The sequence below is a fragment of the Physeter macrocephalus genome, chromosome 7 (assembly GCF_002837175.3).
Source record: "Physeter macrocephalus isolate SW-GA chromosome 7, ASM283717v5, whole genome shotgun sequence".
Taxonomy (NCBI): Eukaryota; Metazoa; Chordata; class Mammalia; order Artiodactyla; family Physeteridae; genus Physeter; species Physeter macrocephalus.
Window position 1 is genome coordinate 92,717,683 of NC_041220.1, and position 18,701 is coordinate 92,736,383.

The 18,701-nt window shown below is 46.3% G+C and overlaps 1 protein-coding gene and 1 non-coding gene across 2 annotated transcripts in view; both read left to right on the forward strand.

Moving 5' to 3' along the window:
- LGI2 (leucine rich repeat LGI family member 2) overlaps nt 1-14,408 on the forward strand; it is a 27,589-nt gene extending 13,181 nt beyond the window's left edge. The window contains exons 7-8 of the mRNA XM_024119488.1: nt 5,240-5,404; nt 13,228-14,408. Coding sequence (XP_023975256.1) covers nt 5,240-5,404; nt 13,228-14,045 — 983 coding nt within the window. The 3' untranslated portion in view covers nt 14,046-14,408. The remainder of the gene's footprint in view (nt 1-5,239; nt 5,405-13,227) is intronic.
- Nucleotides 7,470-7,572, forward strand: LOC112063797 (U6 spliceosomal RNA). The gene has a single exon (XR_002891184.1). It is a non-coding gene; the product is annotated as a U6 spliceosomal RNA (small nuclear RNA).
- Nucleotides 14,409-18,701: the final 4,293 nt, after the last annotated feature.

Genomic DNA, 18,701 nt, shown 5'->3' on the forward strand with positions numbered 1-18,701 from the left:
ATGGCCGCTGAGCCTGCGCGTCCGGAGCCTGTGCTCCGCAACGGGAGAGGCCACAGCAGTGAGAGGCCCGCGTACCGCAAAAAAAAAAAAATTTTTTTCTTTGTAAATAAGGGACCTGACAAGTTCTGTTCTTTTCTGAGAGGAAACCTGAAGTCTTATGGAAATGCCCTTGTCTGTCATCACTGAACAGGGACTTATTCAGCTGTGTAATTGGCAGGTGCCCTTTAGCCAGCTGAGGCCACTGGGGGGTTATTTATTGTATTGTAGAGCAGTGCAATATATCAGAGGTCACGGTCAGTGACGTTTGCACCAAAAGGCAGCATTCAAGGCCATGCCGTATGAAATGTGAAACCACAGCTCGCTGGGGCTCCTCTCTGCCTCTTCTCATTTTTCTGGAGAGTTCTCTAAACCCCATGCTGAAGTGAGCAGCTTTTCCATCGTTCTCTTCACACCCGGCCCTAGTGTGTGACAACGTTGCCAATCTCAGAGAGAAATGGCTTGGACTATAGAGGGCCTTGGAAACTAGGAATCTGTCCTAAACGCAGAATCTCTGGGGCAGCATGAGCCCCTTAACACATTTGGGGGCATTCTCTTATACATATTTATCTTTGCTAACAAGCTTTTTGCTAAAATTTAGGAAGTCAGCCCCACTGCCTGGAAACAGGGAGATGATGATTCTGTCTTTGCTCTTGTTTTATCCCTTTAAGCCTCATGAACAGATGAGCTCTCACTCACGGTGTCTTCCATCACAAAAAAATGGTGCCACCAAGTTGTGACCCACTCCCCCCAAATATAGTCCCTGCCTTGTAAGAACTAGGTCGATAAAGTATGAGTTTTGGGGGTTCCTATCTCCTGGCTCAGATCAGGCCTCATACGCTGGTGCTCTATTTAAGGCCAGGGAGGAGATAGGTGAGGATGGATGGAAGTTGGAAAGCCAAGTCTAAGACTCATGGTACCATCACCGCATCCTCACTCGAGTTTGGGGAAGAAGCACATTTTCTGAGTGCACTGTTTTCCTCTTAGCTCGGGGTTTAAGCAAAGGAGTAAAGGAGTAAATTCTTCGGTAGATGTCTCACCTTGTTCTTCCCAGGGAGCGGAGGGTACGATTACCATCCTGTTCCTCAGCACAGGGGTGTAATTAACACCACAAAGCCATCCCTGGCGGGTTTCAGCTCTCCAGCTTAATCAGTCCCTCCATAACCCTCTGCTTCAAGTCTATTTTTAACCACCTCAAAAATCCCTGTTACCTACTCATAATTCCCCATGTTAGGTGGATAATTCACTAAATTCCTTAGAGGGAGTGAATTTTGCATCCTAATTGTCCCGTTAGTTTCCCTATTTCAGGGCTGATGAAAATGCAGAGAGAAATAATGCATTAATGTGCAGTTTTTCTCCCAATAGGATCAGCATCATGTATAATTTATTTTCTGCAAGTGCTATAAATAGGTATGTAAAAATCTGTTGATTCCAGTGGGAGCAAAGGCCTAATTGTAAGAGTCCCACTGACATCATGAACTTAATCCAATGTGAATGGAAGCGGAAGTGCTTTTGGCAGAGAAGGCCATTAATACTTTAACACCAGTAAATTGATGTCTTATCAGTATGTGGATTGTTTGAGATCTTTCCACAATGAATGTGCTCTTGCTGTTTGTGAGGAATAACTTACCATGGGGATGGGGAAGATGTTTAAATTCCCCGAGTCCTCTCCCCCATTCACACAAACACACATTCATCAATCATATTGTTTCCCCGGTTTCTTCCCTTCTTCCTTCTTTCTCTTCTCCTCCTTTTTTTTTGGACAGGAGCTGCGAAGGGGGAGAAGGAGTCTCCTATTAAGAATTAGATTTATAATTCGAGTGATTTAACAGTCTGTGCTGTGCCAGATAGCCAGTATAGAGAAAATATTCTGAAACCAATGTTTGAGGGAAATCAATGAAAACAGAACCATTAAAGGATAGATTTGTAAAATGCTCTCTATTTTTTTTTAAATAAAATTAAAATTCTGGAATTTTTTTAAAATAAAAAACTGAAACTTTTGGGTCTGCACTTTAAACGGCCTGCCTTTTTAAGCTCACAAGTGCTTATGTTTCTGAGAATTCAGAGTGTAGTCAGGAAGCTCTGAGCGCAAGGAGACGGGGTTATAAGCATCAGGAGTGCTGGGAACCTTGGGCAGACTTGGATGAGGCAAGGCAACCGGAGATGCTGGAGGAGGTTATAGACGTCTGGGTGGTAATTAAAAGAACGCAGCTGTATTCTCTGAGTCCTCTTCTACCTCCAGGAAAGAAGGCAGACCATGACTGCTTCCATTTCCCTTTTCCCATTTACCAGCCTGTGAACACGGAAGCCTTTCGCAGCATTTTCCAACTTCTACACTGGGGCCACCAGGGCCCACAGGAATGAACCGGGGGTTTTTCAGTTTTTAGTCTTTGACCAAGCAACACTGGTCTTTTGGGGGACTTGATAGAGGAGGGGGAACTAGGATCCATGGTGACTCTTCCCTAAGTCTTTACGCAGGCAGCTTCACACTGTCACTGTTACGCATGTAGAACTCCTGAGGGATCACTGCAGCCAAGGCTGGGTGCTAACACTTAATCCTCCCTCTCCTATCGGCCTCTACAGCAACCTTGTGAAAAAGATGTTGCCCTCATTTTACTCCTGGGGAACCTGAGTCTCTTGCCCGAGCTCCTGGAGCTGCAAGTGCAAGCGGGGTAGAAACCAGTCTGTCTCACCTGCCCCAGCTCTTCCGAATGTTCTAGAAGGGGGGGGTAACTCCTCCACTCTTGCCGACTGTCCCCACTGTCCCTCGGCCACCTCTTGCTGTCGGGTGCAGAGGCAGCCTCCTCTTTGCTTCTCCCTCTTGTCCCTGTACCTGCAAGCGTCCTTCATTCAGCTCCGTCCTCTCCCCCCACGGTCAGGGGCGAGGCCAGCCCTCCCACACTAGCCAAGCCAGCAAGCATTTACTCAGCAGCTCCTGTCCACTGAGAACGAGAGGGGCCCCTCCAAAAGGTAACATGTATTGAGCACGCACCTTGTGCAAAGCACTGTTCTACGTGAGTATGAATCATAACAGACGATGAAGAAACTGAGGCAGAGAGAGGTTGGGTAACTTCCCTAAGGTTACTCAGCAAAAAGGCAGAGTCAGCGCTCCAGTATTTTATCTTAGATGCCATTAAAATGAACACTCTCCCCAAGAGATGGCCCAGCGGTGACCAGGATAGTGGAGGGGGACTGTCCTTGCTTGGATTTCAATTCCATATTTATCAGTCGCCTACCGTGTGCTGAGCCTGAGGTCGGCATGTCCACCACATTACCTAGTCTCTTCCTGCCATGGAGCTTGGGTCATTGCCCCCATACTGCAGATGAGTAAACCGAGGCCTCGTAAGGGGAGGTGTGCACGCAGCCCAGGGATTCAAACACAGGAAGTGGTTTCAGGTGGTCTGACTCCAGGCACAGCGCTCTTTCCAGTGCCTCACGCCACCCTTACTCCTCAGCTTTACCTTCTGCCCGCTGACTGGCACCTGCTTTTCCTGCCCCGGCTCCACGCTTCCCACCTTAACACTCGCTCAGCTGCTCTGCCCCCTTACCTGCCTCTAGTCCTTCTGCACTGGCCCTCCTTACTCACTACCTGGTACCTGCCCTTTTAATGCCTTTCTCAGTTGACATCTTTCATGAGGCTTCTGAGTCAATTATTTCTTGAGTGGCTGCTGTGGGCTTGTGTCATTTGGAGCTCCGAGAAGTGTAGGACCTTCCTTAGGAAGCCCTTGGTTCAGGAGACACACCACACTGGCTGTGTGTCCATGGCCGGGCACACACCCTCTCTGAACTTCAGCTTCTGGCTCTAAGATCTCTCCCATTTCTTCAAATCTGACCTTGATGTCTCTATGTTGGAGACTAAATCCTAGTAAATAATAAGATGTAAACAACATTGCCTGATTATGAGTCCAGCAAGTTAGGAAGGGTCCCTGATTGGACAGGTCAGGGCAGCTTTGCAGAGGGGATGGGACTTCAGCGGGCATGGATAAGGATTGGGTGGGGAAGAGGTGGGCAAAGCCAGGATTTTCTCATAGGAACTACTTTCCTAAGCCAGACGTCCACCCTCATTTTACCTTGGGCACTTTTAGCCTGCTAAGAAGCAGTGCACCCTGAAGGATCTCTGGCCAAAGAAATAACTTAAACTTTATTAGTATTTTGTTTTTTAAAAAAACTTCTTTCTTCATTGTTTCTCTAGCTACTGCACACACTAACTGTTCTTGCATCCAAGGGCATGCTAACCCTGTTTCTTGGTAAGACTGGACATTCCCTGCCAAGATTTCACAGAGCGAGTCATTGTAGCTCAGGGAGCGACACAGATGATGGGTATTGACTTGCCACTAAGTGTAAGAGCAGAATGCGTGCTTAAATAGGACGGCGTCTATGTTGCTGGAAAATATAATAGATCTCCTGTAACTGCTCCCTGACCTGCAGAGCACTACCCAGATCCCAGGCACAGCCGTACTTAGTTAGCACTGCTACGAGTCCAGTAACCAGTAAACACACTTAGGTTAACTTCCCCGCACAGTGGGCTTTATAGATCTCCAAGACCTCGTCAAAGAGTTTGGTTTGGTTTCCAAAACTGCAGCGTGACCTTTGGGGAATTTACTTTTAGTTTTCTTTACTACCGGGACTATTCTGAGAGAGCTAAAAATAACAACATTCCCCCAAAGAATTTGACAACAGCAGCTCTTCTTCATAGAGTAAATTTCACACTAGTTTCAGGAATGTTGCCCTGCGGTATCCTTTCTGTCCTGTCTTTCTGAAAGCCAGGTCTCACCGAATTTGTTTAAAACTTTGAGATCCTCTAGCCAGACTTGTGAGCTATTTATCTCAAGGAAGCTGTATTAGAAGCTGTGCGTTCAGTCTGCTAGTTGCCCTGCGGTATCCTTTCTGTCCTGTCTTTCTGAAAGCCAGGTCTCACCGAATTTGTTTAAAACTTTGAGATCCTCTAGCCAGACTTGTGAGCTATTTATCTCAAGGAAGCTGTATTAGAAGCTGTGCGTTCAGTCTGCTAATTCTGCACGAGCCAGAACCCTCTGGATTCACCCAGAGTGAAACATGCCATGATGTGTGTTGCTTCTCTCCTGCCTTCCCCCCTCCCCCGTCCTCTTTGGAACTGATGAGAGAAAGGATAGAAGGGGCATGGCGGTCCATAATACCCACAGGAGAGCTCACGGAGACTTTTTTTTTAAACACCCCTTCCCAGATTTTGTTGTTCATCAGACTCTGCCCTACCAGTCGGTTTCAGTGGATACGTTCAACTCCAAGAATGATGTGTACGTGGCCATCGCTCAGCCCAGCATGGAGAACTGCATGGTGCTGGAGTGGGACCACATCGAAATGAATTTCCGGAGCTATGACAATATTACAGGTGTGTTATGGCTTTGACTGGATGTACTGACCTCATTTCAGCATGGCCTAGAGCCCGGGAGAGAAGAAATGTTCTCTGTCATCCCAAGAGGGAGCTTGGCTCTCTGGCTTGGTTTGGTTTGGGAACACATTCCAGCCCACCCTCTTCCTTCCAACTTTTTCTGGACATGGTCAGTTATTGGTGAGAGCAGAAACCTTAGGTGGTGATTCTATTTATTGTTGGTGATCCTTTTGTAAAGGGAGAGGGTGATGGGGGCCTGTGGTGGGAAGCATTTTCCTGAAATGGTGAGAAGTCACTCCCAGAATCCCTTGATTTTGAGCAGTTATGACAGCCTCAGACTGCATGAGCATTTTAGCAGCTAAATGAATCCTTTGACTTTTGTGAGCGCTTAACTAATATGCTAACGCACATGCACACGCACACACACACGTGCTCATGCACACACATGCAGTGTGCAAACGTACACACATGCACACACCCATGAGCACACACACACAATAGCTGTTTCTATTGCCCCCTTGCCAAGTCCTGGTGATCACTACTTCCTTTTAATAAGTACATACAAAATAAGCATAAATGGCTTCCTAATTCAAGCCTTTGGGATAAGACTTAGTTAGAGCTTCATTTGGGGCCATCATTGAATCCCAGTGTCTTAGCGCTACTAAAAATGGACTGTACTTGCTTTTTAAATAAGTGGATAAAGTCAAAATAATCTTTCAAAAACTTCTCATTTATCAAACTGCAATCTGATAATAATACTGACTTTACAAACAGCACCACGTGGCCTAACTGTTGCCCCAGGTGAGGGTTTCCTTCAGTGATTCCTTCTCTGGTTCGAGCAGCGTCTTGCTGGGGCAGAGAGAAGCGTATCCAGGTAGCATTTCCAGATACGGAGGTTCTGGCCTTGCAGCAGGTGCAGGGATGCAGGGAGAGCATCGTTCACCCTCGGGGAGCAGAGCTGCTAATGAGGCTGATCTGGCAGCCCGGAGGAGAGGTCTATGAGACGTATATCCTGACGCTCCGACATGCCATCTGGCCTCCCGGTGCTGAGCCCACGCTCCTGGGAGCAGCCCCTCTCGCTGCCAGCGCAGACTCAGCACAGAGCAGTGCAGGTGAACCTATGGAGGGAAGCCCAGGCCTCAGGACCCTAAAGCCGGTCCATGTTAGAGGAAACGAGGTGAGAGAGGAGCTCACCACCCGCATGGTTTTTTGCTTCCATCTTTTCTCTGACCTGGAAGGTCGGTGAGGGCTGAATGAGCAGGCCCCTCTGCCTTCTCTCCTCCCTCTCACATGAGGAGGTGGGAGCAGGGTGAAGCCGTGCTCTCGGGCAGGGAGTTTTGGTGCCAGTGCTTGTTGCGGGTGCTGGTTGTGGGCTTGCAGAGAGCCAGGTTTGGGTTAGTCTCGTTGGGGCTCATAACAGCTGTTTGAGGTGTTATTGCGGGTTCCCTGCCTGTAGGTAGAGGACAAGCGACCTCTCTTCAAGAGAGAGGAGGCATATGGACTGTAAAGAGCTCAGGTTTTGAAAACCTATGAACATGGATTCTACTCCTGACTCTGCCATGTGCTAGGAGGTAGCTGTGGCCTTTGAGCCTCTGTTTTCTCATCGGTGAAATGGGCAGGAGATGTACCTCCCATGGATGTTGTGAGAATTGGATGAGTGCCAGGCACAGAGAAGGCAGTTCTTTTGTTTTTTTTTTTTTTTAGAAGGTGTTTCCTCTTTCTCTTTTTTTTTAATTAAAAAAATTTTATTTATTTTATTCATTTTTGGCTGCGTTCAGTCTTCATTGCTGCGCGTGGGCTTTCTCTAGTTGTGGAGAGCTGGGGCTACTCTTCATTGCTGTGCGTGAGCTTCTCCTTGTGGTGGCCTTTCTTGTTGTGGAGCACGGGCTCTAGAGCACAGGCTCAGTAGTTGCGGCACATGGGTTTAGTTGCTCTGTGGCATGTGGGGTCTTCCCAGACCAGGGCTCGAACCTAGGTCCCCTGCCATTGGCAAGCAGATTCTTAACCACTGCACCACCAGGGAAGTCCCAAGCAGGCAGTTCTTAATGCTGGCTTCCTCCTCACCTTTCCGAACGAGCACATATACTAAAATTGGAACGATACAGAGAAGATTAGCATGGCCCCTGCGCAAGGGTGACACGCAAATTCGTGAAGATGGCAGCGTGCTAAGAAGGGAAAAGGTGGCAGGGAGGAAAGATTTGAAGTGTTGGCCTGAGAGGACTGAAATTTTAGGTAGAGTGTCTGGTAGAGGCCTCGTTAAGAAGGTGTTTGAATAAAACTTGTGGGACATGAGGGCTTGATGCACATGGAGAGTGGGAACGGTGGGGAGAACATTCCAGCCAGGGAAGAGTGAGCGAGTGCAGCAGTCCAGAGGCAGGAGGGTATTCTTCCTGTTTGATGAACAGGCAGGTGGCTGGTTTGGCTTGGACAGAATGATCCAGGGGCAGTAGTAGGAGACAAAGTCAGAGAGGTAAGAGGGCTGATCACGGGGACCTTGCAGGCCCTCCGAAGGACTTGGGCTTTTACCTTTGTTCAGAGGTCAGCCAGGCTGCACAGAAGATGCAGGTGCCTGCTACAGAATGCTGGGTTGTGTCCAGCTGCTGTGTTGAGAGTAGTCTGTGTGTGGGGAGGGGACCAAAGCGGAATCAGAGCAAGTAGTTGAGAGGCTATTGCAAGGATTCAGCCAAGTGCTGATGGCCTGGATCCAGCAGAGGCCGCAGAGCTGGGGGTAGGAAGTGGTCAGTGAGAGCAGAGTGGGTGTGGCCAGAGCCAGGGCTGGAGCTTACTGGTTTCCAGGGATTCCTTGGCCTCTGAGTGTTGAAGTCCGAATCTTCTGAGAGCTGGGCAGCTGGACATGCAGCCCACTGGGAACCTCTTCCCAGCCAAGCCCAAGAAGTGAGCTACAAAAGTGTGTTCGTTAAGTTTATGAACTCCAATGTCACACTGGTTTTTCAGAAATCTGGCTCTAGATCTTTCTAGCTGGTGACCTTGGCCAAGTTTTAATTTCCATGAGCCCCTTTCATCTGTAAAGTGGGAATTCCATCTGTAAAATGGTATCATCATAGTATTGGGCCCATGGGAATTTAACTGGGTCGTTTATATAACACTTAGCATGGGGCCTGGCGTATAGTAAGTTCTCAACAAGTGTTGGGATATCAGTTGCGGATAAAAAATAGATATTTGATTATTATTCCTTGCTACCACCGCTAGGGAAGTCCATCAGGTTTGGATCTTTTACTCTTCTTAATTCCTGAAAGCACACAGATTTCATACATCAGGGTCCCAACACACATTTCCGAATACATATTGCCAATTTCCTGTCACATTGATATCTGATCACATCTTACAATTCAACCACCTCCCTTTTGTTTCTCCCTTCACCTGGGTTCCCAGGCTCAAATGCAGCCTCCTACAGGAAGCATTTCTTGATGACCGGATTGGAATGAAGTCTGCCTTCTCTGCTCCCTTATTACATGAATTTCCATTAAACACAAATCTCGTCGCATAATTTTTCACCTAGAGGAAGGCAACTCACATTTACATACTCAGTGATTTATAAGCTTTCTTTCATCAGCTACACAACCTCATAATGTGTGCTTATTATCTCTATTTTATAGTGAAAAAAAAAAAATAGGAGCAGCCCTCCTTCTCCCATAGACCCTAACTCTTTGACTTCAATAAAATTGTCTCCACAACTTTCAAAAGCATAGGAGTGCCAGGACCAGCAGAGCATGGCCTGAGGGAGGCTGGGAAAGAGGGTGGTTACAGAAGTAGGGGCCTTGCTCGCTCTGTGGAGGAAAGAGTGTGGCTTGCTGGAATTCAGCCTGGTGTGAAGGAAAGCCCCGTAGCTCACACGAGCTGGGCAGATGACAAATGGATGAGCAAGGGCACAGCCCCAGAACCACTTGCCTCGAACAAGACCAAGGCAAATGTGGACCATTCTCTCCTCATGGGGCTGTGCATGCCTCATTTATCATCTCGTTTGATCACAGGGTGATCCCAGATTCAGCAAGAGCTGGACAGGATTTTCTCCATCCATGGCCGGCAAGTCTGGGGCTCCGAGGAATGGGAGGGACACATGCTTCCCCTCTGTGGCCCTGCTGGGCATTGTGCAAAAGGGACATCCATCCTCTAGTGGGAGAGGGAGACCCAGGGTCTTGAGCTGCCCGCCCCTCCCCGCCCAAGTTCTGCTCCTTACGTCTTCTCCTTTTTCTCTCTACATCTCTTCTCGGCTCTCCTGTTTTTGGTTAATTTTGTTTGCCTTTTGATTTCTGCCCACTAAGTATGTTGCAGCATCTCTCCTCCTAGATTAAAACACACACGCACACACACGCACACACACGCACACACACACACACACGAGGATTTCTGCTGCTGCTGATAACTCCATAAGCTACAACTCCACATGCTACACCTGGAAAGAGGATGCTTTATGGAGCATCTCCAAGAAAGGAATTCTTTCTTTCTCACACGGCCCCTCGGCTGAGACCAGTATAGCTGCAGGATGCTTCTGGGTAGAAGGGACCTCCGTAGCCAGGGACTCAGGAGGAGCATGCACCTCAGTTAGTGCTGTCAGGGGGGAGTCAGTGCAGTTTCTGAGGAGCAGTTTGGTAGTTTAAACCCAGAAGCCTTAACGATGTGCACAATGTCTACCCCGCAATCTCTCCATTTAAGAACACTGCCAGATGGTTTTCAAACACAGATTTCTCTACAGGGAAGCCTATTACTTACAATAATGAAAAACTGGAAATAAGTGCAATGTCCAGCAGTAGGGGATTAAATAAAATATGGTGACTCCATGCAATGGAATACCATGTAGTGTTAAAAAAAATCAAGTTGTAGAAGATGCAATAACATGGGAAAATGTTCACAACATAGTGGTCAAGGGAAAAAAGCAGGTTATAAAAAATCCATGTACACTATAAGCCCAGATCTATTTTTAAAAAGCACATTTGAATATGTGCAGAGATTGGCAATTAAAGAAATACATCAAGATATTAAGTGTTATTTCAGCATTTGCAGTTCAAGTGATTTTGATTTTCTTCTTTGTACTTTTTGGTACATTGGTGGTGGAGTGTAGACTGGAGCCAGACTACCTGGATTTGGATCCCAGGCTCCATCACATTGTAGCTGCGTGACCTTGTATAAGTTACTTAACTTCTCTGTGCCTTTATAAAATGGGGTACAATATTAAGTGTATGCTAAGTATATAATAAGCATGTAAAGTGCTTAGTATAGTGCCTTTATGTGTTACCTATTATTATTTTCAAAATTTGCTTTGATGAACATTAAAAACCTTTATACTCAGAAAAAATGCAATAATTAGTTTTAAACAAAGGAAAGGGACTAGGTTCTTGCAGGAAAGCCAAAGAAGTGGAAGAGAAAAGTAAATACCACCCTAAAATCCACCCACCGTCTGCCCCCAATGTTAATACTGAGGACAGAAATTGAGTAATTATCCTTGTAATTTACAGACCAAATTCACTTTGGTCCAAACTGCCTAGAAAATTAGGGGAAAGAAATAACTTTTAATTGAATGACCTAGATGACGGGCCAGTACTCTTTGAGAGGTGGGTGGTCTTATTGCTGTCTGGCTGGAACGGTGAGGGTGGGGGTTCTGGATGCAGATAGGGAGAAGGTGATGGGAGGTGACCCAGACAGGGGAGTCACGACTGAAAATGTTCCCCTTTTCCTGCAAAGTTCTGGTTTGGTGCCCCCTGAGCTAGATCATTCAGATCATGGCTCGTGATCTCAATTGCCTCAATGATCCAATAATGAGAGCGACTAGTTATTGATCACTTCCTGTGTGTGCAAGCTCTGTACTGAAAACCCTGACTGTGAAATTTCTCAGGTAGTCTTTACAGCGGCTGTGTAAGGTCAGGGCTGGCAGCATCCTTAGTCTCAGCTGGTAGGGGAGGAGCCTGAACACAGGGAGTTGAGGGAACTGCCACAGGGTCAGAAAGCTTATGAGGTGCTGGGCCGTGTGGTCTAGAGTCACAAGGTTTAACACTGGCCTATTCTGCCTCGGCTCAGCTTCAGAAATCAGAAAAGGTCAAAAGTCCTCAAGAGCTCTCATTACATTTTTTTTTTCCTGCCCCTAAGTCCTGACTCCTAGCTTTTTACCCCCCAAGAGAAGAAACCTGTTTAAATGCCTCATTCTGCCCTATGGAGTCGGGAATAGCATGCAGACAATTCGCTTGGTGTCTTAGTGAATTTCCTGAATTACACGCCTGCCTCTAAAGACGCCAGAGGCCCAGGTGACCAACACTTACCTATTTCGATGGAGGTACATTTAAAACTATTTTTTTTAATTGTGGGGAAATATACATAACATAACATTTACCGTCTTAACTGTGTTTATGTGTGGTTCAATAAATGCATCAATCCCCAGAAATCATCTTGAAAAACCGAAACTCGGTACCCAGTAAACTGTAATTCCGCATTCTCCCCTCCTCTCAGACCCTGGCAACCACCCTTCTGCTTTCTATCTCTATGAATCTGACTCCTCTAGGTACCTCATATGAGTGGAATCATACACTATTTGTCTTTTTGTGACTGCTTATATCACTTAGCATAATGTCTTCAACATTCATCCATGACACAGCATGTGTCGGAATTTCCTTCCTTTTTAAGGTGTAACAATAATCCATTGTGTGTATATACCACATTTTGTTTATCCATTCATCCATCAGTGGACACTTGGGTTGTTTCCACCTTTTGGCTATTATGAATAATGCTGCTGTGAACATGGCATACACATATCTCTTCAAAACCCTGCTTTCAGTTCTTGGGTACAGACCCAGAAGTGGAATTGCCGGATCATATGGTAATTCTTTGTTAAATTTTCTGATGAAGCACCACACTGTTTTCCACAGTGGCTGAACATGTTATATTTCTCACCAGCAGTTCATAAGGGGTCCAGTTTCACTGTGGACGGGCATTTTTTTTTTAATTTACCTAAAGATTTTATTATTGTTTTGTACCAATTAGATTTACATAAAGATTTATCCTTTTCATTCTTGATTAAATGCAAAAATATTCTGATTGTTTAATATATTATTATTCAATACAGTTAATTTACCTAAAGAAATTTTGGTTATATATAGTTTAGATTTACATAAACAAATATTTACTCTGTTCATTGTTCTTTGTTATTTCTTTTTTTTAAAAAAATGAACTATAGGGCTTCCCTGGTGGCACAGTGGTTGCGCGTCCTCCTGCCGATGCAGGGGAACCGGGTTCGCGCCCCGGTCTGGGAGGATCCCACATGCCGCGGAGCGGCTGGGCCCATGAGCCATGGCCGCTGGGCCTGCGCGTCCGGAGCCTGTGCTCCGCAACGGGAGAGGCCATAACAGAGGGAGGCCCGCATACCACAAAAAAAAAAAAAAAAATGAACTATAGTTGATTTACAATATTGTGTTAGTTTCAGGTGTACAGCAAAGTGATTCTGTTTTATATATATATGTGTGTGTGTGTGTGTATATTATATATTTCAGATTATTTTCCATTATAGATTATTACAAGGCATTGGATATAGTTCCCTGTGGCATGCAGTAGGTCCCTGTTGTTTATCTGTTTTACATATAGTAGTGTGTATCTGTTAACCCCATACTCCTGATTTATCCACCCCCTCTCCCCTTTGGTAACCATAAGTTTACTTTCTATGTCTGTGAGTCTGTTTCTGTTTTATAAACAAGTTCACTTGTTTTATTTTTAGATTCCACATATAAGTGGTATCATATAATATTTGTCTTGCTCTGACTCTGGACGAGTGTTTCTCATGGCGGCTGCCCTAACCCCGTCTCCCCTCTTCTGGAGTGCAGGTCAGTCCATCGTGGGCTGTAAGGCCATCCTCATCGACGACCAGGTCTTTGTGGTGGTGGCCCAGCTCTTCGGCGGCTCTCACATTTACAGATACGACGAGAGCTGGACCAAGTTTGTCAAATTCCAGGACATAGAAGTCTCTCGCATTTCCAAGCCCAACGACATCGAGCTGTTTCAGATCGAGGACGAGACGTTCTTTGTCATCGCAGACAGCTCCAAAGCCGGTCTGTCGACCGTGTATAAATGGAACAGCAAAGGATTCTACTCGTACCAGTCTCTGCACGAGTGGTTCAGGGACACAGATGCCGAGTTTGTAGAAATAGACGGCAAATCACACCTGATCCTGTCCAGCCGCTCGCAGGTCCCCATCATCCTCCAGTGGAATAAAAGCTCTAAGAAGTTTGTCCCCCACGGCGACATCCCCAACATGGAGGATGTGCTGGCCGTGAAGAGCTTCAGGATGCAGAATGCCCTCTACCTTTCCCTCACCCGCTTCATCGGGGACTCTAGGGTCATGAGGTGGAATAGTAAGCAGTTTGTGGAGATCCAGGCTCTCCCATCCCGGGGGGCCATGACCCTGCAGCCCTTTTCTTTTAAAGAGAATCACTACCTGGCCCTGGGGAGTGACTATACGTTCTCCCAGATATACCAGTGGGATAAAGAGAAGCAGCTCTTCAAAAAATTTAAGGAGATTTATGTGCAGGCGCCTCGTTCCTTCACAGCCGTCTCCACTGACAGGAGAGATTTCTTTTTCGCGTCCAGTTTCAAAGGGAAAACAAAGATTTTTGAACACATAGTTGTTGACTTAAGTTTGTGAAGGTGTGATTGGTGAATTTAAAAGACGCGTAGCTTTAGCTGTCACAGAGAGGACCAAGGGGGGAAGAAGAGCCAGGTTCACAGGTCTGAAATTACAAATGCACTGGGGAAATAGTTAGAAGTTTTCAAACTTTTAGAACTCATATTTTAATCAGGGATTGCATTTGTTGGCTAACTGCATGACATGTCCATTCTCCCACTTAAAAAGACATCTGAAAGCCTGTAATTACTGAGAAAAGAGTACAACGTTAACTCTTACCATCTAGGGAAATAATGCGCCTTTTTTTCTTTTTAATGAGGAAGGAGAAAATCAGATAAGATGGGACAGCTCTTAGAATGAAATAAAAACAACAAAAAGACCAAACACACTATGGGCCCTTCTCATTCCATTTTAGCAATCTAGTGGGTAAGAACTCTTAAAGCCAAAGTCAGCTGAAAAGATTTGCTGATGATTAGTTTAAAAATCTGATAACACTCAGCAATGCTATTTTGAGCCTTCCCTGTTTCCTGAATCCCCCCTAATAGCAGAGCCTTGACTGTTTCATTGGCTCATATAGATGGATGTTCATCACGGGTGTGTTAACAAAATAACGTTTAACATTGCTTTCTCTGCTACAGAAAAAATATTCTGCTGACACATGTATTGGTCCATCACAGGCTGTGGACCCAGGAGTGAGACAAAGAAGTTTTCCCCTCTTCTTGTGGTTCAGAGCTAACCCCCATGGTGGCCAGAGCAATTGTGCTTGTTTGATGCTCTCCATGACTCATCTGCTTCTCTGGACCCATCCTTTGAGTTTGGGGGTAACCAGCAGACAGGCCAAAGACTGAATGGTGCTTTTTATTCTGTCCTTTAGAGCAATAGAACAGGTATTTTCATCTGTTGAGCATTTGGTAGAATTTTTGAAGTAAGGTTTTATGGAGTCAGAGTGGGCTTTTTTATACAGGTCTTGATGTTCTTTGAAACCTAGAGATGATTCTGTGATAGATGCATGTCTTTGTCCTCTGGACAACTTAATATTTCAAGTAACTGAATACCAGCCTACCTACCTGCCCATCTGCCTACCTGCCTATTCACGTCACAGTCCTGCTTTGTCGATTTGCTGATATTGCTGCTGCCAGTCCAGTCCTTCTGAAGGTGCTATAGCACCAAATTGCAGAAGCCCGGGTATTCGTGATGGCAATGCCCCTTCCTCTCCCAGCACGGTCGCAGAGGAAACCCATGCCCTTACGCAGGGTGACGTGCTGGCAGGGGCTCATCCGGTACAGGCTGGGGCTGGGGGATGGGAAGGGTCTCAGGTTGATCCAGAGGGACCAGATTTGGAGCCAGACGTACTGAATCCCCATCCACACGCAGGGGACTAGATGGCCTCTCTGGTGTGGCCCATTTAGGAAGCTCATGGGGTCTGGTTTCGTGGAAGTTTCCAGGTAGATAGTCTGCCTGGTTAGCTGGTTCTCTTCAGAGAATATGAAATGAGTGCTTTCAAGAGTGGCTCTCAAAGAGAAACCCAACAAGTTCTCTTGTGGCTGTGAAAGTAGCACAGTCACCTTGAATTGTATTGCTGTGTTCTTTGTTTGTTTTGTTTTGTTTATTTTATTTATTTATCTTTGGCTGCGTTGGGTCTTCGTTGCTGCACGCCGGCTTTCTCTAGTTGAGGTGAGCAGGGGCTACTCTTCATTGTGGTGCACGGGCTTCTCACTGTGGTGGCTTCTCTTGTTGCGGAGCAAGGGCTCTAGGTGCACGGGCTTCAGTAGTTGTGGCTCACGGGCTCAGTAGTTGTGGCTCACAGGCTTAGTTGCTCCATGGCATGTGGGATCTTCCTGGACCAGGGCTCGAACCCGTGTCCCCTGCATTGGCAGGCAGATTCTTATCCACTGCGCCACGAGGGAAGCCCTGTATTGCTGTTTTTTAATGATTGTTTGCGAAGTCATGAGTAGGTAGATGTTTTGTCACAAATATGGATGTGTTTGTTGCTTCCAGACTTTGATGGAGGCAATAAACAGCACTTTTAGAGAACGATGCGGCCGTGTCACAGCAGCACTCTTGGGAACATTGTGGGACTGCAGGCTCAGGGCTTCCAGCCGGGCTAACTCACCCACACATAGTAGCGCTGCTGCTTGAAACTTTTGTACTAACCATGGAGCAAACAAGAAAAAAAGTGGGTTGTTTTCATTTTTAAGCACAAATCACTCTTTCTTCCATGTTCTTTTGCCTTCCTGGTTTATTTGAATTGACTAGAAATACCCAGATCCTCACATCGGAGGCTGATCTGCTTTTCCTCTGACTGTCAAGACGTTCTGGCGCATGGAGCCCCTCAGGCAACAAGCCTGGGTGGAAAAATGCGCACTTGGCAAGGAAGTGTAAGAGACATTTAGACCGTCCGAGCACTCGTGCCGGGTTGAAATGTAGAGGAGACGGCGGGAGCATCTTTTCCCAGTGCTGCCTCCACGGAGCAGTGACCACCTTCCCAGCCTTTACCTCTGAGGGCGGAGTTAGGGGCCGCCCTCTGCACTCACCAAGCTGGGAACCCTGGCCTGGAATCTGGAAAACCGGGGGGCAAAGGGGGCGGGACTGGGAGTGGACGGACTTGCTAAGTCCAGAGGAGACACTGGAGAGTGAAAGGAAGATCTAAAGTAACTGGGGATGGGGAGGGGTGTGGTGATGAGAGGGTGGGAAACCCACTCGGCTACAATCAGTTTTTCTTTTTAAAAAATTGCAGACAACAGCGGAGGCTGCAATGTACAGTCCCCGTGCTAAGGGAGAAGGTATTTGTTCTGGCCGACTTACCAAGACAGCATAGATGTTCTTGACGGGAGGCTGTGGAAGCTCTGCTTCATTAATCTTACTGCTCCGTCCCAAGAACCCCAAGAAAGAACTTCCGCAAGAAGCTTTCCTCCAGTAATAATGGAAGACAAACAAACAGAAACACCCCGAACAGCAGCAACAAAAACCCAAAGCAGAGAGACATGTGGGCCCATCCCCTGTGGAGCTGGCCTTAGGAGAGTCTGCCTTTGCATCTCCATTCCTTTCCATTACCCACATCTTCTCAGTTTGTTTCTTCTTTATAATCTCAGCGTCTAGGCTCCCAGATCGAGTCCCTCCACATGGCCATGTGGCCAAGCCACACAGCCTTAAATTGAGGACTTGTCCCCACACTCCATGGGGTCAGGACTAGATCTCTCACGATCACTCTAAAAACAAGCCTGAGGTGTGAGTAGCGCTGTGTTCTCAGGCAATGGATAATAAAAGACCACCCTGCATTTGGGCAAAACTTTATATTTTTCAATGTACATTTGTGTTCATCTCAGTTGTTCATAAACAGTTCTTCAGTTTTTGAAGGCATATTGGAGGGCAGGTATTATTCTAATTTGAGAGAGAAGGAAATAGACACAGAAAACCTTAAGTCAATCGCTCAAGGTTATCCAGTTGCGAGTGGCAGAGCTAGAGCTTTTCCTCTGAACAGCAGGCTTTGGATTTTCTTTCTGTGACACTGCCATGCCCTCCCAGTAAAGACTTTTTATCACAATTTTGAATATAGCAGCACTTTGAGATAAAATAAAAAATGCAACAAAATGTGCATAGACAGAGGGAAAATCGTGCTGAACAGACACCGTTCAATCAACCGGTCCATTTAACAATTAAACGGTACAGAACTGCTATTACAAGCAAGACCCTCTTAAAAGTCTGCCAGAAGTTACAGATAATTTTCTGTTCTAAGGAGGGTTTTTAGCTAGCATGATAGTTTCTCCCCAACCCCTTCCCCAGATAGCTATGGGAGGGATGTTAAAGTTGAGACACATCTGGTTCTTGTAACAATGTCCACAAGATAAACAAGAAGGGTTCCATGAGGGAAAAACTAAAGCCTGCAATGCACGAGCGATGATGAATTGCTCCCGGGCCGTAATCAGCCTTTGGGGAGCGTGCTGGAAATGGCAGTGTTGCATTTTTCTTCCCCATGGAGTGAGAGGCTGTGTATTTTTAGGCAAGAAATCAGCGTGGGATGCTGGAGGTTTGGCTGCCAGGAACACTTACGATGGAAATGTCTCCAACCTGGGTATAATGAAAGAGAGATGAAGGTCTGCAGGAGGGGAGTCTATTTGCATGCCATCTAAAGAAAATGTCCTTAGCCAGCTTCCTGCTTCTTCTGCAGAGGTATCAGGCCTTTGCTCGTGGTTTCGGAAGAGAACTCTTTAATTAGGCCGTGGTCAAAGATTCTGTTAAACAGCATTCTGGAGTGGAATGCTATAACCTAGATGTTGATGCAGGGAGCAAGGTGGCCCAGACTTGGGGGATGATGGAATGGGCAGAAAAGCAGGGCAGATGGCTGTGGAGGAAACTCTCTTGGGAAAGTAGAAATAAAGTGGAAGAAAAGAAAAAGTAATAATGGTTTCCTTTGCCTCAGCCGAGCAAGTAGAGGGTGGAAAGACCAGGCAAATTTAACAGCATCCCGATTATTAATGAAGAGAACCAAGCGTAATGCAATTTAAAATAAGAATTATATTTTAAAGCTACTGAGATCTACACTGAGGCACTCTTATCCTGACATCATTCCATTGCTTGTATCAGAATCTGCCTTTTTTCTAGTAGGAAACTATTCATTCCCTATCAGTCTCTTTGACTATCAGGAATGTATAAGACCTGTGACATATTGGGCCAATA